Source organism: Pinus tabuliformis, chromosome 7 (assembly GCF_031772625.1).
Source record: "Pinus tabuliformis cultivar Carrire ecotype Pingquan chromosome 7, CPIR1, whole genome shotgun sequence".
NCBI classification, from domain to species: Eukaryota; Viridiplantae; Streptophyta; class Pinopsida; order Pinales; family Pinaceae; genus Pinus; species Pinus tabuliformis.
The window spans coordinates 283176390-283199755 of NC_142293.1; the positions used below are offsets into that span (position 1 = coordinate 283176390).

General features: G+C 38.9%; 1 protein-coding gene across 13 annotated transcripts in view; it reads right to left on the reverse strand.

Moving 5' to 3' along the window:
* LOC149246972 (uncharacterized) overlaps nucleotides 1–23366 on the reverse strand; it is a 539894-nt gene that overhangs the window by 26148 nt on the left and 490380 nt on the right. For 10 of the 13 annotated variants that reach the window (XR_016266583.1, XM_089458085.1, XM_089458081.1 and 7 more), the window contains one exon: nucleotides 17251–17369. Coding sequence is in view for 11 of the 13 variants with exons in the window: in XM_089458085.1 (XP_089314211.1) it covers nucleotides 17251–17369 (119 nt within the window). In the remaining 2 variants the exon portion in view is untranslated. The remainder of the gene's footprint in view (nucleotides 1–17250; nucleotides 17370–23366) is intronic. The other 3 variants (XR_016266584.1, XM_089458083.1, XM_089458080.1) reach the window with 1 other exon arrangement.

Sequence of the window (23366 nt, forward strand, 5' to 3'; positions counted from 1 at the left end):
AAGTACCAATGAGAACCGGAAGATGGTCCTGAAGGAGAAGCTGAAGAAGATGGGTAATGATAGTGCAGCTGGATATCTCACAAAGATTACTAATGTGAGAGATGAGTTGGCAGCGATTGGAGAGGCCATTCCACCCACTGAGTTGGTGCGGATTGCAGTGAATGGCCTCCCCCGTTCATGGTTGAACTTTGCTGATGGGGTTTGTGCACGTGATATCCTTCCCACATGGGAGAGGTTTTGGGATGATTGCATTCAGACAGAGATCAGGAAATGTCAGCTTGGGGCAGCCAAGCTAGTTGAGCAGGATGAGGATGTAGCACTGGTGGCAGGAGGCAAGAAAGGCAAAGGGAAGAAGCAGGCTTCCACAAGCAGTGGTGGGGCAAAGGCAAAGGTAAAGGTAAACAGGGGAACACACAGAAGGACTATTCCAAGGTGAAGTGTTGGAATTGTCAAAAAATGGGACACTATGCAGTTGTGTGTCCGGAGAAGAAGAAGAAGAAGGGGAAGAACCAGAACGTGGCAGCTTCAGCAGAGATTGAGGACTTTGCAGGTCGTTTTGACCGGGAGTTTGTGTTCACTACGTCTGAGTACTCTAGTGTAGGATCACCTGCCATACAGGTTCAGAGGGAGCATGCTTTTCCCTCGATTAGCGGAGCATCTTCAGGTATCTGGTATGTGGACAGTGGGGCTTCACGTCACATGACAGGAGCGCGTGAGTACTTCTCAGAGCTTTCAGAGAGTGGCACTGATATAGAGGTAGTACTCGGTGATGACAAAGTTGTTAGAGCAGTCGGGGTGCGGACACTGACATTTCAGAGGGAGTCCAAACCTCCCTTGAAAGTGTCAGATGTTCTTTATGTGCCAGGGATGAGGAAGAACCTCATATCCATCTCAGCTTTGGAGGACAGAGGATATGAGGTACTGTTCAGGGGAGGACAGGTGTTGATGTATCCCAGGGGCACTCCAGTTGATTCAGCTAGAGTGATAGGTGTACGCCATGCAAAGGTGTACAAGTTTGCATTCCAGCCCCTTTTGGCATTGAGTAGTAGTACCGACAGCAGAGCTAGCAGTTCTGAGCTGTGTGAGATTTGGCACCGTAGGATGGGACATATGTATCATGGAGCCTTGAGGACATTGTGGGAGATCACTACAGGTATGCTAGATTTCAATACTGATCACTTTGATACTTGTAGAGGTTGTGCGATGGGCAAGTTTGCCAAATCCCCTTTTCCCAGCAGTGACAGCAGAGCAACTGGGATACTTGATTTGATTCATTCCGATGTGAGTGGTCGGATGTCTCATGTTTCCTTGAGTGGATATGAGTATTATGTTTTATTCATTGATGATCACTCCAGGAGGACCTGGATTTATTTTTTGAAGACCAAGAGTGAGGTCTTCAAGCGGTTTCAGGAGTTCAAAGCTCTTGTGGAGACACAGACAGGTCGAAAGATCAAGTCCCTGAGGTCGGACAATGGAGGAGAGTACACCCTTGGAGAGTTTGTTGACTATTGTGCGGAAGCAGGCATTAGGAGGGAGTTCATTGTTCCTTACAACCCCCAGTAGAACGGGGTTGCAGAGAGGAAGAACAGATCCATCATAGGGGCTGCCAAAGCCATGTTACATGATCAGGGGTTGCCATTGTTCTTGTGGGCAGAGGCCTGCAACACAGCTGTTTACTTGCAGAACAGGAGTCCGCATCGTGCCTTGGGGCACATGACTCCGGAGGAGGCTTTCTCTGGGAAGAAGCCTGATATTGGTCATCTTCATATTTTTGGATGCATTACATACTCCTACATACCCAAGGAGAAGAGGACCAAACTAGAGCCCACCGCAGAGAAGGGTATCTTTGTGGGCTACAGTGAGACCTCAAAGGCCTTTCGGATTTACATTCCAGCACAGAGGAGAGTTGTTGTCAGACGGGATGTGAAGTTCGAGGAGGACAGGGCCTTTAGGAGGTCATGGGAGTTAGAGTATCTGGATCAGCCAGACCCTCAGCAGCAGTTGAGTCAGTCGCAGGGATCCAGTGGGAAGGGATCAGGAGGATCAGGAGGATCAGGAGGTACATCTATGAGATGTCAGGTCCGTCAGTGAGCAGTGACTCACCGAGCCAGAGGGGTGGTGCTCCGGGCAGCATGCAGAGCAGTTCACAAAGTAGTTCACTAGGGAGTCCACTGATGGACAGTTCACACGGTACCTTAGCTTCTATAGGTTCAGGTGCAGGCAGGAGGACAGCAGACAGACAATCAGGAGTTCAGGCTCCTGATGATGATGAGGAGGAGGAGTTTCATTCTCCGGTGGGAGAAGTGCGCTCAGGGAAGAGGAAGCCCAAGTGGCTTTAGGACACCTTGAGAGATGCCTCATCTGTTGCTGAGCCGAAGAGGCCGGTCAGAGAGAGTAGACCACCTGAGAGGTTTTGTAGCTATATGGCGATGGTTACCAGCATCCTTGACTCTGAGCCTTCTAGCTATGAGGAGCCAGCTAGCTAGCAGGTCTGGAGAGAGGCCATGCAGGAGGAGTATTCTTCTATCATGAAGAATGTTGTTTGGGAGGTGGTGCCGAGGCCTGAGGGCAAATCCGTGGTTACTTCCAGATGGCTTTACAAGGTAAAGCATGCTACAGATGGCAACATTGAGAAATTCAAAGCAAGGTTTGTGGCTAGAGGGTTCTCCCATGTAGAGGGAGTTGATTATGATGAGACTTTCGCTCTCGTGGCTCGATATACTTCGATCCGCTCCATTATCTCGATAGCAGCAGAGATGGGTTGGAAGATCCACCAGATGGATGTGAAGACTGCATTTCTCAATGGCTTCATACAGGGGGAGGTGTACATTGAGCAGCCACAGGGCTTTGAGGTGCATGGGAAGGAGTCCCATGTGTGGAGACTGAAGAAGGCCCTTTATGGCCTGAAGCAAGCTCCCAGAGCTTGGTACCCCAGGATAGATACATATTTGCAGGGGATGGGTTTCACAAAGAGTGAGGCAGATCCGAACCTTTACTTTATTGTGATTGGTGAGGAGCCTCTCATTCTGGTGCTCTATGTGGATGACTTGGTCATTACAGGTGCAGAGAGACTCATAGAGCACTGCAAGAGAGGTCTTGCAATGGAGTTTGAGATGAAGGACATCGGCTTGATGCATTACTTTTTGGGCTTGGAGGTGTGGCAGGAGGAGGGGCATTTCTTCCTGGGGCAGGGGAAGTATATTGTGGACATCCTTAGCAGATTCCACATGGAGGATTGTAGACCCATGTCGACACCGATGATCACCAACTGGAAGAAGCTTCATGCTTCGGATTCCGAGTTGGTGGATCCCACATTGTATAGGCAGCTGATTGGTTCCTTGATGTATTTGGTCAACACTAGACCAGATATCTGTTTTGCAGTCAACACGATGAGTCAGTTTATGTGTGAGCCTAGGAAGGTTCACTGGGTGGCTGCAAAACACATTTTGCGGTACTTGCAGGGGACAGTGGATTATGGTATGGACTACAGGCAGGGAGATGGAGTGAGATTGGCAGGATACACTGGTTCTAATTGGGTAGGTTGTGCTTCTGATAGGAAGAGCACTTCAGGGTGTTGTTTTGGGTTGGGTTCAGCAGTAGTGTCATGGTTCAGCAGGAAGCAGCAGTCAATAGCACTGAGTTCAGCGGAAGCAGAGTATATGGCTGCCCGTCTAGCTAGTTGTGAGGCCATCTAGCTTCGCAAGATGTTGTTTGGCTTATTTGGTCAACCGTTGAGACCTTCAGTGATTTACTGTGATAATCAGAGTTGCATTAAACTCACGGAGAATCCAGTATTTCATGACAGGTCAAAGCATATCGGGATCAAATATCATTTCATCAGAGACTATGTTCAGAAGGGAGCTGTGAAGCTTGAGTATATTTCCACTGATGAGCAGGTTGCAGATATTCTTACCAAAGCCTTACCACGGGGCAAGCATGTCTACTTCAGAGACAAGATGGGTGTGGTGAGGAACACCTTCCTCGTAAGAGGGAGTGTTGAAATTTGGTACCGGAAGACAGGTGGTTCCCTTAGGCTTTGATCTTTGGCCTAGGGAAAAGTGTTCAAAAGAATTTAATTTTTCTCCTAAAGTGACTTTATAATTTTATAAAGTTAAATCTAATTTAAAAGTGACTTTAAGTGATAAAGTTACTAAGTCTAATTTTAAAGTGACTTTTATAAAGTCAATGAAAAATTAGAAAAGAAAAGTGACTTTGGAAATAAATGACTAAGTGGGGTGAATTAAAAAATAAAAAGTGAGATTTAAATGAGCATTTAATCTCAGCCTTAGATCTCAATCTATTTCAGCCATTGGATTTAGGGATCACCCAAAAGTCACTTGGATCACCCAAAAGTCACTTGGGGTTAGTTTAAAGGAGGAAAAGGAGGAAAAGGTCATTAATTCTTTCATGAGCAGATTGAGAGAAGGAGAGCAAGAGAGCAAGGGAGATTTCTGGACAGTGAGCTGCGGAGTTTCAGCAGCGGAGTTTCAGAAGAGCGGAGTTTCAGCAGTGGAGTTTCAGCAGGGCGGAGTTCCAGCAAGTCTGTACAGCGGAGTTTCAGCAGGGCGGAGTTTCAACAAGGCGAAGTTTCAGCAAGGCTGAGATAAGTTGTAAAAGTTTGCTTGTTGATTTTTGCTTAATATTTCTCTTACTGTAAAAAGGCATTTTCCAGAAATAAAGAAGAGCTCTCAAACTGGTTTTCCCCAAGAGTTGTAGGGGGTTTTTCTAGGGTCACATTGACAAAAAATCTCAGTGTTTAAATGTGTTTTAATCGCTGTTTATTACTGCTTATTTTTATTTTTACAATTTTCAGCATTCTGTAAAATTTCCAGAATTTGTGTTTTCAGCAAATTTATTTTTTCCAGCTTGTTAAATGTATGGTTATGGGAAAGGGCATTTAACTATATGGGAGAAATAAGGATAAACTGAAAACCGGGGTGGGAAATGAGAAATTTCTACATCTGGGACAAGGGTCCTCCAATCCTCTATTTCCATGTCCGTCTCGCTTGATTGTTTAACTTCTTCCCATTCCCCTAGAATTTTGCGAATTCCTTCATTTGTGCCTTCACGGTACGTGACAAGGCCATAAAGAAGATTCGTGAGCCTGTAATTTTATTTCTTGAATTTTTTACAAAATTAACTAACAAAATTACTGAAGGTATTTACCTGTGCACTTGCAGTTGATGATGCCTCCAGCTACTCTGCTTTGGTTACAAAAAGACCGAATCCACCCAGCTAAACTGAGCAAAACCTTGCTACTCAATCCAGTAAGCTTCTTAGTTGAAGCAGACTGTTCCCCCATGCCCAAAAACCTTAGAACAATCCGCGCTCTTCCTGTAGGTAATTTGAGTTTATGATGTCCTTCCTCCTTCAGTTTCCCTTTCCTCCGTTTTTTTCCTTCCTTTGCCGGCCCCCTTCTAAAATTCTTCTTGGTGGTTTTTATCTGGTTTCTTGGCGGTGGCCGCTCTTCCACCAGCAACCCACTGCTTACTCTCCTAGTATATATATATATATATATATATCCTTTATGATTTAATTAAATTGTATTTCTTTATGTTTCACTAAAGTATTTTTCTTAATATAAAGATTATAAGATTATACTAAGTACCCTTTTAATTAATTTATTATATATATTTTTAATCATTTTATTAATATAATTTTTATTAATAATCTGAAATATATAATTTATATAGCCATCTTTTAGTATTTACCCATTAATCATGGTACATTAAACAATATGGGTGTTGATGGGTGAGTAGAACTTCTATTTGAAGAAGTGTCATGATATTTAATACTTATAGTTAATTTAGTATATAAATACTAGTGCAGTGTATGCGACACATGCATATGTAGCTATCATATGCATGCATCGTATGCCTACTATTATTCTTACGTTCTCTATATTTATAGATAGGTCGTTACATACACTCCCCCTTCAAAAAACTTCATACCGAAGTTAGAGTTTTTATTTTATATGATTACTTATGATAGCAATTAGTACATTCTCCTTAGGATTGTGCATCGAGGTTAAATTATTATTTAATGTGAAGACACCACAAAATTGGTGTTTTTTTTTTAATATTTTTAGGTTTACAACTTTAATGAACATGTCTTACTTCAATCAGGTCCCCAAGCTATTACAAAATCATCCTATCCTTCCTAATCTCTTTCGCCCCATTCTATCCGTCCTCTACTGGAGTATGCCATGGCGTCAGTTATACTGACCTAACCATTCATAAACTCTAAAGATGACAGTGTCGGCTATACCAACCTGATTCCCAGTAGGCATCCGACAGTCATCATCACACGTCTAGGGGAGCATGATTCGCATAATCCTCCCATGACTCCAGGGTTCAGAGGATAAACGGTGGGCAACACCTCCACCCTTCCCAATAGAATTAGGGTTAATACCCTATCATAGAATCTCTTTGAGCCTTAATTGTTCCGAGGTTTCTGTCGTCACGTGGTCATTTTGGTAACAAATATTGTCTGCAATCATAAACACTTGTCCATGTATTTATAAAATGTGCATTAACATATTCAAAAACAAATAACTTATGTATAACTCACACATGTCAACTACAATATAACATATTTTTCCATATTCTATTCATGTTATTGACTTTCATATTAAAATGTAATTATTCTTTGATTTCTATCTCATCAATCATATTGATACGCATAAAAAAAAAAAAAATTATAATATCTTAATTCCCATCAGAAGCAAAATCACTTAAATATTTTAAACTTTACTTTGACAACTATAATTTAGTAAGATCAATAACATATTCTGTCTTGGTAGCCATGTACCAGCGGAATTTAAACAGATCTTATGTCATAAAAATTCATGTTTATATATGATCATTCAAAATGGTTCTGAGTCCCTGATTTGTAGTAAAGTAAATATATACAAAACATAGTTTAAAGTTCTTCAAAATTGACACAGATTAGGGTATTTTTGACATGTTCTCTATATCTCCCTAAGTCGCTGATGCAGGACTATACTTGTCCCACTGGACCTTAACTTGGTCTACCAGACAATTCCTGAGCTGTCGAACCCTACGTTCCAGTATACGTAATGGTTCGACCGATATGATTCCTTTGTCCAATACCTATAGTTCCTTCCATTGAAGGTTATGAGATTGATCAGCTATATAATGTCTTAATACAGATACATGAAATACATTATGAACTTTATGCAAGTGAGGTGGCAGTGCAAGATGATAGGCAACAAGTCCAACTCTTTTTATTACTTTAAATGGTCTAATAAATCAGGGTGACAACTTTGTTCCTTTTCTGAATCGAATAGTACTTTTATTTGGTTTGATGCGGATGAAAACCTGATCACCTACTTCATACTTCCTATCAATTCTGTGAGCATTAGCATAACTCTTTTGTCTATCCTGTGCTTCCTTTAACCTGTGTCTAATTTGTTTTACCTGCTCTTCCATTTCTTGGATTAATTCTAGTCTTATTATCACTTGATCTTCTAACCTGTCCCAACTTAACGGTGTTCTACAAGGTCTGCCGTATAATGCTTCAAATGGAGGCATTCCATTCGAACTGTGGTAACTGTTATTGTATGCAAATTCGACTAAGGATAAGTACTTTTCCCAGTGTGATTGCTGATCCATAACATACATCCTCAACATATCTTCAAGTACTTGATTTACCCTTTCTGTTTGCCCATCGGTTTCAGGATGATAAGCTGTGCTCAAATTTAGTTGAGTTCCTAAGGTTGACTGCATGCAAGTCCAGAATCTTGAAGTGAATCGTGAATCTCTATCTGATGTAATTTTCTTAGGTACTCCATGACATCTGATAATTTCATTTATGAATACTTGAGCTACGTCAGCAACTTCATAAGTATCTCTTACGAGAATGAAATGGGCGCTTTTTGTTAATTTATCCACTACTACCAGAATGGCATTGTGTCTTTGAGAAGTAAGAGGTAGCCCACTGATAAAATCCATAGAAATATTCTCCCATTCGGTCATAGGAATGTCATGAAGTTGTAAAAGACCCGCTGGATGACAATGATCTGCTTTTACTTGTTGCCATTCCAAACATCTTGCAACGAATTGAACGATATCACGTTTTATGCTCGACCAGAAGAAGAGTTTCTTGGTATCCGCATACATTTTTTTTACTCCAGGATGTGCACAATACACTGCTCGGTGGGCTTCCTTAAGGATAGTGTCTCGAAGATCTCTATTATTAGGAATATACATCCTTCCATGGAATCGTAAGATTCCATCATCTTCTAATTCATATCCTTCAAACTTAGATTCTTTTGGCTTTTTACCCTTAAGACTAGATTTCACCTTTAAATACCAGCTATCTTTTATGAGATATTCTAGCACTCGTTGCCTTGAGTCTACTTTGATAGGTAGGAGAGAGAATATCCGTGGTCTTCTGCTTAAAGCATCTGCTACTACATTTTCTTTTCCCTTAATATATGATATTCCAAAGTCATATTCACTTAGGAATTCACTCCATCATCTTTGTCTAACATTTAAGTCTTTTTGGGTGAACAAATATTGTAGAATTTGATAGTCGCTTTTAAGTGTAAAACTTTGCCCCACTAGATAATGTCTCCAGATCTTTAAAGCTAGTACTACAATGGCTAACTCTAAATCATGAGTAGCATAGAGTTCTTCATGAGACTTTACCTTTCTTGAGACATACGTTATTACTCCTCTAACCTGTAACAATACTGCACCCAGCCCTTGTTTGGATGCATCAGTACATACCGTAAAATATTTGTCCATATCAGGGACTCTTAAGATTGGTGCACTGGTCAGTAGTCTTTTGAGTTCAGAGAATGCTTTATTACATTCCTCAGTCCATTCATACTTAACACCTTTATGCTGAAGGGTTGTAATCGGCTTTGCAATTTTAGAGAATCCCTCCACAAATATTTGGTAGTAATCGGCTAAACCCATAAAGCTTTGTACTTCATGTGCGTTTTTCGGTATTGGTCATTCCATGATTGCTTTTACCTTCTCAGGGTCTATTGAAATCCCTTCACCTGATATGATATGACCTAAATAATGAATCTTTTCCTGAAAGAATGAACACTTGGATAATTTTCCATACAACTGATGTTTTCTAAGGCAGGACAATACTATCCGTAAATGATCTTCATGCTCTTTCTTGTTCTTGGAATAGATGAGAATATCATCTAAAAAGACTTGTACAAATTGATCAAGATATTCGCGGAAAACACTGTTCATAAGATTCATGAACACTGCTGGTGCATTTGTTAATCCAAATGGTACCACAGTAAATTCATAATGTCCAAAACATGTTTAGAATGCAGTCTTAGAAATATCACTTTCAGAAATCCTTAACTGATGATAGCCTGATCGAAGATCAATTTTTGAAAAGACAGCGACTCCTTTCATTTGATCAAAAAGATCATTGATTCGAGGCATAGGATATCGATTCTTTACCGTAGCTCTATTCAAGTCTCGATAATCTATGCATAATCTTAAGGATCCATCTTTCTTTTTGACAAAAATTACAGGAGCACCCCAAGGTGATATACTAGGTTGAATATGTCCTATATCCAATAGTTCCTTCAATTGAATTTGCAACTCTTGAAGTTCCAGAGTTGTCATTCTATAAGGTGTTTTCGAGATTGGTTGAATACTGGGTTTCAATTCAATAGTGAGATCTAGCTCTCTTACAGGGGGTAATCCTGGTAGTTCATTTGGAAATACATCCAGAAATTCGGCTAACACCGGATATTGTTCTAAGGATGCTCCTTTTTCTTTACTTATTTCTTGAATTACATATGCCTGACAAACTTTTCTTAAGCAGCGCTTGATTTTCATTGCTGATATGTAGTGTAAAGATACTTTTCTCTTGATTCCTTGAATTTGGATCGCTTATCCTTCATCATTTATACCTAGAATTCTTTTCCCATAACAATCTACCCAAGCTTGATGAGCTTCTAGCCAATTCATACCTATGACAAGATCATAAGTTCCTAAGGCTGTGACATAAACTTTCAGTTTAGTTGTACAGACCCCTAGGTCAATTTTGCATTGATCCACACTTAAGTCTATGGATTGGAGTTTTCCTGAGGCCATTTCTACCTATCTGAAATCATTTTGTCTACGAGCTGCCAACCCACATTTGTTTAATGCATATGACGAAATGAAACTATCTGCGGCACTAGTATCAAATAATATTTTTAGTTTTATACCATTAATAATACCTGAAGATTCCACTACAGTGGATTGATGTGCTGCTTGGTCGTTGTTGACTACTACATGAATTCTATGATTTCCTTGATTATTTGATATTGGTTCCTTTATAGTCCTATGCAATATACTTGATGAAGTTTCTAGACAATCACGTTGAAAATGTGGTCCTCCACATACCCAACAATTAACCTGCGTTGGTCCTCTTGAATCAGAACGTGAATTTCTAGATAAAGAGCTTCGTCCTCTCATGTTGCTTCCTCTCGAATTTCTTCCTCTATTAGTAGTTCCACGAGATGTCCATGGACTGGTGTTGGATGATTCAACGGCTATAGCATTAATTTCCATGGGAGCTCTTGTTCCTACATTTCTTGGAGAAAATCTATTACCATAAGGTGGCCTTGAGCTAACTCCCCTAAAGGAATTTCGGGAAGTCTTTCTTGGAAATCCTGATTGTAAAGGTTCTGTTGGCCCTGCATTCTTTTTGATTCCAAGATGTTCTTCTGCATAACGACCACATTCTACCGCTTCACTGATGATGGTTTCCACATGCTCACCAAGGCCCTGATGCAAGGATTTAACCCAAATATGAAGCGTTTAGCTTGACGTTCATTAGAATCTAAGTAGTGAATGTAATTTACAAGCTCCATAAACCTTATCTCGTATTTTTCCACTATTTTATTACCTTGAACTAATGTATGGAAGGCTCTCGCTTGCTGTTGTTGAAAATATGGAGGTAAATACTTTGCGCGGAATCTTCCCTCAAACAATTCCCAAGGGACATTATCCAATTTAAGGTGCAGTTGTTTTTCCAGATTTCCCCACCAAATCAAGGCACTTTCCCTTAATTGAAATACAACAATTTTTGTTTTTGCAGAAGAAGAATATTCTCTTAATCTAAAACATCTGTTCATTCCTTCTAACCATGCCTCAGCATGTTCTCCTGCCCGACCTCCTGAAAATTCTAGGAGTTTAATTTTCTGAAACTCCCGAGAAATATCTTCTTTTGATCTTTTATGCTCAAAATTCTTTGGTTCCGCTGAATTGGTTGCTAAGGGTTGAAGTTCTTCTTTGGTCTTAGCCATAGTTGACCCTTTTAATGTTTCCAATAAGGCTTCTAATGAGTTCATTATCACAGTCAACCCCGGTGCTGGAACGATTGGTGTTGATGATGGTCTCGGTGGAGACGATGATGATGGTGGTGGCGATGGAGATGATGATGACGACGGTGGTGGCATTAATGACGGTGATGCTGTCCGATCACGTCGTTGTCACTCATATGTCCTTACCATTGTAATGTTTCCTGTAATTTGAGGTAGACATTCAGATTTAACATATAGTTTTTTTTTTTTCAATTTCACATTCATAAACGGGTATAGTTTTTGCTATTTTTATCTGCTAGGCAAATCTTACTGGTACTGAGGTCAAGGAGGGTAGTTTTGCGACATCCTTGTCCTAATGCAGGGTATTCTATTCTAATATGAAATAATGCAGAAGTGTATGGTATTAATTCCTAAGGTAGATCATCCAAAATTAATTATTAAATAACATTCACAAAATTAAAATATTAAATGCCTCGTTATAATGAACATCATCAACATACCCATCACACCTCAAACTAACTATTACCTTTAAAGGACACACATAGTTATAATGTTGAATATGTTACTTAGATGTATACTATCGGAATATCAATTATAACTATAACATATTCATTGCAATTTTATAAAAGAAATTTAAAATATTTACATAAAAATTATGGTAGGCTAGTAATTTATATATTTCTATAAAATAAATATAAGGGTCAAAATCTAATAGAACCAAGTAACTTAGATGATACCGATTAAAGAACTAAATATCTAGGTGCGGAAGAATAAAATTTATTATTTAAAACAAAACAAAATCTTATTAATTTTCAAAATAAATATAAGTCCGTACTATTTATAAATATTTTAAAGTCATTATTATTTATAAATATTTTAAAGTCATTCAGGCATCTTTATAAGATTAAAAGGAAACAACATTATATTCATGCACCCATATCTATCAGCTATTACACAGCGACAAACACAATGATAATATTGACACGATAATATAGATGTTTCATATTATGACTTATGGTCCTCATAGCTAGAGCCCACGGGGCATACAATCCATTACGTGCCAAATAATGTATTAATGTCGCGCCATACCCTCTCCACAATAAATAATATTTTTGGTGTATAGTTATATCCTATTTGTAATTAGTCGAGGTGTTGTGGTGTAGTCGGTTATCACAGGATGTCTGAGCGGATAAAAGAGTTGGTCTTTAAAACCGAAGAATTAATTAGAATAACCGAGTTCGAATCCCTCTCCATCCCCACTAAAAGTAAGCACTAAAGGAGTAGCCCACAAGGCACAAAGACGCATTACGCATTCGGTAAACTACAGATCACACGCAACAATTAACACGTAGTCGCCTAGATGGGAGGATGTCGAACTGGAGTGGTTTTTTTTCTTTTTTTTTAAATTGACGGCCAAGTCACCATAGCGATGAGACTGGCAAATAAGACGCCCGACACCCGACGTCCGACCAATCGAGAGGTGGAACCATGCTGACACGCGGGGTTGCGGGTACGAAACTCGTGGCAGGGATCCCCTCTCCTCCCACTCCAGCTGGAAGCGACCGGTGAAAAGAAATATCACCAGTGGCGGCGGAGGGCATGCAAGCTCACACATTCATTTCCACAAGTTGTAGGAGGTTTTCGATTGCTTTCTCTCTGCTTAAGGTCTTACATTACAAGCGAAAAATAATGCCTACGAAGATTTTAGTGGATTATGCAAAGTCGGGCAGGGCAATTTGCAAAGGATGCAGAAATACAGTAGCCACGGGTTGCATGAGACTCGGGATTGTAAGCAAAGCAGTCGGGAGAGAGTCTCTTATTTCAGTTGGGCTTTACGTCGCAACATCTTGTATCTCAGAAATGCACACTTACAGAAGAGAAGTAAGAACCTGTACTAGAAAAGGCCACTTTTGTGGGAGAGAGTGGTAAGCCGTCGAGCTCTAATGAGCAATTTCTTCTTGCAACCTGTGGATGAGGATAAGGTCGCAGACAACGATGAAAGAAATGGAGAACTGGAACCTAAACGACCACCTTTCGACTTAAATATGGTCGTAGTTTTTGATGGTTACTACTTAGGGTTTAGAAAAAAATAACAGCCAATGTAATGCCAACCGAATCCAAAAGTCTCAGCAATTACCTTCAACCTCAGTGAAACTCTTGTCTGAGGAAGGGAGCTGGACAAGTTTGGCCATTCCACTACAAATATTCAAGATTTTCATTACCAGTCAGTTTTAAAAACCAAAAGCTGCCAGTTCATAGTGAATTACCTGTTTAAATACAATGAAGTTGCTTCTAACTTAAAGGGTTCTCCAGAAAGCAAAAAAATGACTCCTAAATTACTTATTTTATAAGAATTTCATGCAGCAGTTCAACAGAAAGTAAAGACTGATATTAAAATTCAACAGAAAATTACACGATGCGTAGGGCCTGTGAGGTTGAAAGGGTTTTAAACTTGGCTCTAATACCAAATGACAGGGCCATAAAGCAGATTCATGAGCCTGTAATTTTATTTCATGAAATTTTTACAAAATTAACTAATAGAATTACTGAAGGTACTTACCTATGCACTTGCGGTTGATGATGCCTCCAGCTACTTTGCTTTGGTTACCAAAAGACCGAATCCACCCAGCCAAACTGAGCAGAACCTCGCTACTCAGTCCAGTAAGCTTCTTAGTTGAAGCAGACTGTTCCCCCGTGCCCAGAAACCTCAGAACAATCTGTGCTCTTCATGTGGGTAATTTTAGTTTATGATGTCCTTCCTCCTTTAGTTTCCCTTTCCTCCGTTCTTTTCCTTCCTTCCCCGACCCCCTTCTAAAATTCTGCTTGGTGGTTTTTATCTGGTTTCTTGGCAGTGGCTGCTCTTCCACCAGTAGCCCACCGCTTAGTCTCCTGGTGACACCCTTCCATGTCACGTATCATATCCTCTATTCCTTTTATGGTCACGTATATATATATATATATATATATATATATATCCTTTATGATTTAATTAAATTGTATTTCTTTATGTTTCACTAAAGTATTTCTCTTAATATAAAGATTATAAGATTATACTAAGTACCCTTTTAATTAATTTATTATATATATTTTTAATCATTTTGTTAATTTATTAATATAATTTTTATTAATAATCTGAAATATATAATTTATATAGCCATATTTTAGTATTTACCCATTAATCATGGTACATTAAGCAATATGGGTGTTGATGGGTGAGTAGAACTTCTATTCGAAGAAGTGTCATGATATTTAATACTTATAGTTAATTTAGTATATAAATACTAGTGCAGTGTATGCAACACATGCATATGTAGCTATCATATGCATGCATGGTATGCCTGCTATTATTATTACGTTCTCTATATTTATAGATAGGTCGTTACAGTACGCTTCTGCCGCCTCACTGATTAGTCTTTCCACAGATTTCCAACCTTTGTGGACCTTAGACGTGCCCAGGTCTGTGTCCCTCCTCATCGCTTGGGCCCTTCTTCCACGGCCATTGTTCCACTATCCCAACCCTATTCATTGCAACAAGTCATTAACCAGTGCCAATTTAACATAATATAACAGTAGCCTTGCACCCACGTGGTAATATTACATCTTGCCAACCCACCTTCTTCCTCCCCTCCCCCATTAATTGCAGTGCTAGGCCCTTCGTGGTTGTAGGTCAATTCCCCAGAGGGGACTGACCCACTACCAGCCCCAGTGGTTACCCTTCGCCACAAACACCTCCTCTCAGCCTCAAGCAGGTTAGCTTCTGCTCCCCAGTTATAGGTTGGTGAGCGCTGCCACTTTCCATCACTCAGCTGACCAAGGAAAGCATACCCTTCCCCTCTTCCCTGGACGCACACAGAGAACCCAACCCAGTCATCCCCTCATCCCTGAGCCCCATGATGCCACCATTGCCTATCTGCCTGTCATAGCTAGCTCCGCTCCCTTGCCAGACTTCCTGCCCATAATTCTTGACCTTTTCCCTCATGCCGAGGTTTCTACCTATCTCCCTACGGCTACACATGCATCTAAAGCAAGGGATATCACCCAGATTGTAGGTGGACTGGCATACTCTACCCCGAGCCTGTCTCTCTACCTATACCAGCAGGACCCCTACGAGCTGCACCACTTGGCCCTCTGACCAGTATCACCAGGATTCCCATGCGGGAAAGAAGGACTTCAAAGCAAAGAGATATGGATAAAATACCAAGCAGGTGCAAGAGACAAACACAAGACCAGGCAAATGCCACCAGCCTCCACCCCCAATTCCTCCAACACTGCTCGATTTCGCAATTCTCACCCATAATACTTCCCCTCTCCCTCAAATGAAAACCAGAACAGGTCAACATTACGAGGGTTGAGAGATATCTGAATACATACCCGTTAACTCCCGCAAATAGTCAATATACTTGTTGCTGTGGATGGTGTCGCCGAACCCATCCATTGCACTAGTCTCCCCGTCCACAAGCAATCCAAACAACAATACCCAACTTCCTCCCTTTGCTGTTGTTAGGCCCAACACTATCATAACTCCCACTGCCACCTTTCCCATCTTCAATACATGCCATCATGCAAAGGGCCACCGCACCCATCACCTCGAGTGTGTGGGGGGCGGCGGTACTGTAATCGGGCGTAGAATCCATTAATCCTCCATTCTGTTGCCCAACCAACAACTCGCACCCCGATTGGCGTCTCTTTTTATTTCAATTAAAATATTATTTTTAATGTGGGAAAATGGTAAATTGGCCACCATACTCTCTTCGACCATTGAAAGCCACTTCTCATCATCCCATCCTGTAGATCTTCTTGTTCCGGTTCCTACGAGCTATTACACTGAGGTGTTTCATCAATTAATCCTCCTGGAATGCCACCTCGAGCATAATTAATTTAGGCTCCATAATAATGCAATTTTTTGAAAGTTGTCGGAAGGCAACGGAATGAAAAGCAAACTGTGTGGGTGATGGAACATGCCAAGCAAATGCCATCAAATACCATAAAAACTCCTCAAAACTCTCTCGGAACCCTTGATGACATAAACTTGCTCCCATGATTTGGCCATCCTATGACTTGGAAATCCACCCTAGCTGTACTATGGAGGAAAATAAAAATGGGGATATGATTTGGGTAAATTAAGTAGGACTTGGCTTATCTAGTGTGTGCACATCAGATGAATGCCATGGTTTTCCAGAATGTCAATGATAACCAGTTTAACATTAGGATTGAGATTTTAGCATTAGATTGTTTGTGCTCATAATGTTTGTAAATGCTACTACAGTAATTTAGTGTTATTTTACTATAAGACTTATCAGATTTAGTTATATTTTAGTTTTCTATGTTTTTAGTAAATTTAACTTCCATATGAAAGGTAGAAATGCACATGTAATGGTCTCCGTCTATTTAAGAACATTCATCTCTCAGGTATTCTAATAGATGTGTAATCTCAAGTGTTGGTAGTTTTCACTATTGCATAAACTATGCCTCTCAACTTATTAAGTTAGAAGGGATGTTTTAGATCTTCTAACCTCCCTCCCCACCAGCCCCTCCCACATAACTAGATTCTCCCACACATCTTCCATTTCTCTTTCCCCAATACGGTGAAAGCCAAATATGACTTATTATCTAAGTTCCTTTGGAATTGGGATGCCACCCTGACACTATCTACCATTACACTCCTGCCCACATGCTAGTATCTGTCCCATGGGCTGGTGGACCAATGAGGAATACAAGGACATGCATAGGCATCTTGGTTTTGTCCTTGTCCATGATCAGCCTTCCATCCGATCTGCTTGGAGATAAGATAATGCACTTTTATTAATGTCTATGAATGGTCACAAGAGTGGGTAAATGGGACTTGAAAGGACAATCAAGTAATTCCGTCATCATGAGAATTATCTAAAAGGATATGCATTCAATTAGTTATTTAACATTCAATAAAATAAGCTTACTTGCCAGAAGCTTCCATAAAAACAAGAGGACAATAGTTGTGAATCCAAAAGCGGTTAAGAAAATTTGTGGGAGAATGAAATTGCCTTTGAGCCCAGCCCCAAAACCTTTGTCCACTAATCTGCACAAAATTAATGACAACAAAATTAAGTATAATGTTGTTTCTTATCACAAGGAAAACAAATGTAATTTGACCACCTCGACGACATTCAAACAATGTTTAAGTGACAAATTCATAAAGCAAAGAACTCTATTAAACATTTAACATTGTTATTTCAATCTCTTCCAAATCTTTAATCAAAAACAAACAATTTAATGGAGCCTTTGATTTTCAATGACTTTGGATCTTCTTACCCAAACATACTAGACTTCATAAAGTAGGTTGTTACATCAAATATTGAATGTTTTAAAGTACAAAAATGTTTTCACTTGGGTTTAAGTTATAGAGATTTATTTATATAATATATATGCACTGAATCGTTGCCTCAAAATCTAGCAGGTCTTGTGAGGGTAGTTCACAAGACAAGAACTAGACCAAGGGACAATAATATGAGGTGTGGTCCACTGTCACCACAACCACTACCTCCTACTCTTTAGTGGACTTTCACCACAAGGGAGGCTTCTGTTGAAAATGTAACTAGTATCGGTCTTCATAATTGTTGTCTAGCTCATGATATGATGTAATTCATATGTATTTGTTAAAAGAAGAAAATAAAATTATTGTAAAGATCAAAAGAAAAAATATTTTTATAAAAGCATGGGTTTCATGCTTATTCTATTATGTTTCTAGGTCTAAGCACCCATTGTGTACTCCTAGGGTTGAGTCATGAGTCATTGTCCTTGTCATTATGTGATAGACCCTTCTTGGGCTTTTTGTATCAAGAAAAGAAATATGTATTTGTGTCAAAAATGAAAATTTACCCTCCTCCACCTAGTTGGCCTCATAAAGGGAATTCAACCACACAAGAGACTATATATAAGCAAGTGCATTCGACCTATTGAGATGTCATCCAAGCAAGGATTTCGATGTGCAATTTTGGTGAAGAAAAAGGAGTGTGAAGTTGAAGAAAAGAGAAGACAAACCCTAGCAAGGAAGGAAGAAACAATAGTCAAGCAAATGAGACCAAAATTATCTCTGTTTTGTCACACGTGCGAGCTGTTAGGGTTACTGCAAGTTTGAAGTGTTGCAGGCCGAAGTTCAAAAGTTGCAAAGAGTGTCGACTTCGAGAACCTTGTTGACTTGCTTTGGAAGGGTTTACTTTTGTTGATTCTTGGAGAACTTGACTATAGTTTGACTAATCTTCTTGAGAGGCTGACTTGGTGGATTGGAGGACTTGTTGTCCAAGGGTCATGGTTGTCTCATTTTATTTGGTTCTTGAAGAAGAAAAGATAATTTTGTTGGGTTTTCACCTAGGAGAGGGGTTTCTCCCTGACTGAGAGCCTACATTCTATGTCCTTGTTGTTTTGATCTTCATGTATTTATGTTTTGGTAGTTGCTTGACGATAAGAAGATAAAAGAAGACATAAAAGAAGTTAATAAGAACTCAAATACATCACAAGTAATTATCAAGATAAAAAAATATTTCTGCCTTTCTGATTTTCTAACATGGTATCAAAGCTAAGGTGAAATAGAAGAGGAAAAAGGCAGCTTGAAGATCAATAGCTCTCATCATATTTTGAAGAAGTATATTCATAATTCCAAAGATCTTGAAGTAGTCTTACATAGCCAGTGAAAGGAGTCAACATATAAATAATACAAGAATACAAATTTCATGAAGCTACATGAGTAGCATTAAGAGTATAGTCTTCTAGTTAAGGGACCAAAGTCTTGAACATGAACTACCTATGAAAAAATCTAAGAAGTGAAGGAGTCTGAGATCTATTGCAGAAGGATACCCAAGATCTGAGAGACCCGAAATTACAGTGAAAAGTTACCCATCTGAAAAATTGCAGTGACATTTCAGAACTTGTAGCCATCAAGTAAGGAAACTCATAAAGATCGAAGAAAGAGCCTCATTCCTAGCATCAACTACTGACATATTTTACTCAAAGTTCATGTGAAGAAAAGAAGCTGGAATTGTCACCCATATTACCATTTTCAGAGTTTCATAAGGCATGTTAAAAGGCCTTGTTTGGAAAACGTATTATGGTTACATTGTGAAGGGACTGCAGCATAGATATATTCCTATATAGTAATGACGTCTAGCAAAGAATCCAGGGCGGCTTGTGTAGTCCTGTTATATAATCTCAATGGAAAACAGACAGGTTACATCCATATTTGCATTCAGATTCAAATTGATGAAGTGTGTTATGACAGTCAATAGAAGCTACAATTAATCACCTTAGCATTAAGAAGACCTTGACATCAATGAAAGTTACAATACCTTTAAATTCAATCCTTGACCTCAACACCTTTATAGCAGCAAAAAGATCATGGCATCTTGAAGAAACCATTGCAGTAGACTTCTTGTGATCTTGAAGGATTAAGGCATGTAGTCCTTGAGGTACGTATAATTTTTTTATTTATATAAGGTCTATATCAAATTAGAGTAGGGTTTTGAGATCTCATTTTTGGGTCTAGGGTTTGTAGCCTTCATATTGTTGGAGGTTGTTGGCATCTAAGTTCTTGTAATCCCTAGTTGGTATTTGGAAACCCTAGTCAAAAGAAAACCATAACCCTATCATATTTTGTTCCCTCATAGAATCCCTAGCTTTTGGTCTCTAGGGTTTGTCAGTAGTCTAGAGAGAAATGGAAAACTCTAGTGATGGTAGAATTGAATTTGAAATTCAAACCCTAGGGTTGATGTTTTGAAAGGTAACATCAAGAAACTTAGGGTTTGGTTCCCGGAAACCTAGAAAATCTCCCTCTAAAGATTCCATGAAATCCCTAGATTGTCAAAATCATAATCATGCTCTTGTACTTGTATACTTTTGGTGGTACTTGTCAGTGAATGTTGCAGGTACATAAAGAAATGTTGATCTTATGCCATGAAAAGCATGATGAATGAAGAGAATAGTAACTTGGTAATCAAATTGAATCCTTGGGCACTCTGATAAAGGTAGATTCATATGAAAATGGACCATGACGATGTGGATGCTTCATTGAAGGAGAATGTCATGGTGAGAGGGAGCCCTTCAAGGTTTGTAGAAGGAGTAACTCAAGGTATATTTAAGATTATAGGAGTTGTAGAAGGCCTCCATCACAAAAGAAGGTACAATCATTTTGTCTTTAAAATTTTTTCTTGGTGACTCTCTCATTTCTAGGGTTTTGCTATAAAATCACGAAGATTCATATATTGTTAGGATGTTTGATCTCTAGATTAAAATCAACCCTTGTAGTATTATCTTTTGCTATTTGTTCACTTAGGTAAAACACTAGATTTTAAGGGTTTGATGATAATATCTACAGTTTATGACAAAAAACCTATTAGAGGTTGATATAAGATCCTAGGGTACGAAAATGAAACCCTAGGTGTAAATGCTTCCGTTTTGGTTGAAGCTCTAATATGGTTTAGTTGTTGGATATCTAAGGTTTAATATTAAAGCTTTGATTACCCTAGATGCTCTCATTGTGTTGACATGATAACCCTAGATTGATAAAGTCAACTTCATGCTCTTGTACATATATATTTGTGTGCTTGGTTGTACTTGTTAAGATTTGTAAGCACATACTTTACTAGAGGTTGTAAAGATGTATGCCTACGTCATACTTGATCATGACTTTATGATGATGTTGAGCATGACGAAAAGAGGGAGTTGTAAGAACCTTGATGACATTGAAGTTTACAATGATGATTGAACAATGACCTTGTTGCCATATGAAGATAAAAATGATGTTCTTGAAGGTCAAAGTTCTTCGATGACATGATGATGCAAAAGAAAGAGCCTGAGTAGCTGGAAGAATAAAGTTGTTGATGATGGTCATATCTCCCTAGTTGAGAGGGAGAACATGATTCTCTACTTCATCTGTCATGGACTAGACCAAGACTAACAACCATATGTCTAGTGAAGGCCATGAGAAGAGAATGAGATCAGAGAATAGCTAAAGCATCACTGGTGGTTAGTTTTGATGTACCATGAATAAGACTCGAATGTTTCGTGCAGTGATGAGGCTGAGTATAGTGTTGCTTGAGAGGTCGGAAAAGGAAGCTTCTGTCGAGATTTGTTTTGATATTATAAGCAACATCAGAATGGTTGAGGACCCCAGATTTTATGGTAGCATATTGATAATAAGCAATGTGGAAAAAGTCGAAGTCGGGATTAATTCGGCAAGGGTCCTGTTGTCCCACAGATTGTCACGACAACGCTCAGATCGGGGGCTGTAACTCTGATCCCCGATCTCTCCGTTTAAGCCTGTCTCCCGCGACTAAGGGGGGTAGACCCTATGGGAAAATGATTGACCAACTGTGAAACAGTTGGGTTGGGAGACACGAGGAAACAAGCACTCAATTGATTTTTTAAATAAATAGACCAGTGCCTTATGAAGTTAATGCTTAAATAATTACTTACTAAATGTTGCAAAAATGTAAACCATGTAGAGCAATCATTTAAATTCAAATAACTTGAGCGAAGATTAACTTTTATCAAATGCAAGAAAATGCTTAACGGCTTAATGATACTCCAACAATTTAAAATTTCGAAAGATAAAGTTCGATACACAACCATGTAATTTTAAACGCTAACCAGATATCTCATTCATGTAGCTAATCTTCAAAATGATCATTCAAGCATGCTAAATCACATAAAAATGATAAACATTAATTCCACATCAAAATTTTAGCCTCAGCAGAAAAGATAAAACGTGATAAATCCCTGAGCCAAGACTGAAAAATATTTCCAACATATTTTTATGTTTTTCAGATAAAACAAAAATTTAAACTAAATGAAACCTAAAAATCTAAATAATATCAAAATCTACACTTAAAAGAAAAAAAACTCCTTTTTTTATAATTTTCATAATTTTTATGATTTTAAAATTTATATTTTTTTATGATTTTTAAAACTTTAAACTCAAAATGAAACAAAACTAAAAAATGAAAAATAAAATCTAATCTAAAACTATAAAAATCAAATCTAAATTAAAATCTAAAGCTTTAAATCTAAAAAATTAAACAAAATATAAAACCTAAACCCTAACTAAAGTCTAAACAAGGGATTTTTTTATATTTTATATTTTTTATGATTTATTACTTTTATCATTTTTTATTTTTTAAATAAATCTAAAAATGATGTAAACATAACACAAAATCAAAAAATAATCTAAAGCCCTAAACTAAACAAAAATTAAATAAAATTCTAAATTTAAAGTCGAAATTGACCAAAACTAAAATCTAAGTAGATAATAGAAAAAATGAAAAAATCGAGTTTTTCCTTTTTGATTCTTTTTAATATATGTTAAAGCACGCAACATAAAAAAAATAAAACTAACCACAGAACGCATTAACCATACACAAATACAATTTAAAAAAATCGTGATGATTTACTGTTCAGTGAGCACATGTTACGGCAGGGTGCTTCGACGGGTTTGCGATGAAGGTTGCAAGGGAGCGTAGCGCGGATGAAGCCGTCGAGCAGTTGCAGGTGTAGATCGAAGAGCAGGTCAACACTGAGGGAGTAACTATAAAAATTTGAAGCGTTTCTTGCTGCGTAATGCTTACAGGGTTGAGGGAATCTGACGGCGATAGTGTGAAGGAGACGGGAATGATTTGAAACCATGTCTGGTATTTCGCCTTCAGGTTTGCGGGTTCTGAGCTTTCGTTTGCAGATATGAGGTGACATCGTGTGACCGAGGAAGGAACTGCGCAGGTAAAGGGAGCACGTTGGAGGTTGAGTGGATTTAATTTGCAGGTTGGACAGCTCAGAATGCATAGAAGGAAAGAGGAATGCGTGAAGACTGTGTGGAGGAGCGCCGCAGGGATCAGAGTGAGGATGCGAGTAGCGTGGACGGTGTTGTTTTCGAAGGGTGCATGAAGAATACGTTGAAAAAGCAAGGGACTGCGAGGGCGATGGAATGTCTGGTGACTGAGAATGCCAGAAGGAACTGCGTGGAACGCAAATGGGGAATGCAAATCAGTAGCAGCATGAGGGTTTGACAGATTGGGAATATTCCTGTGGATTT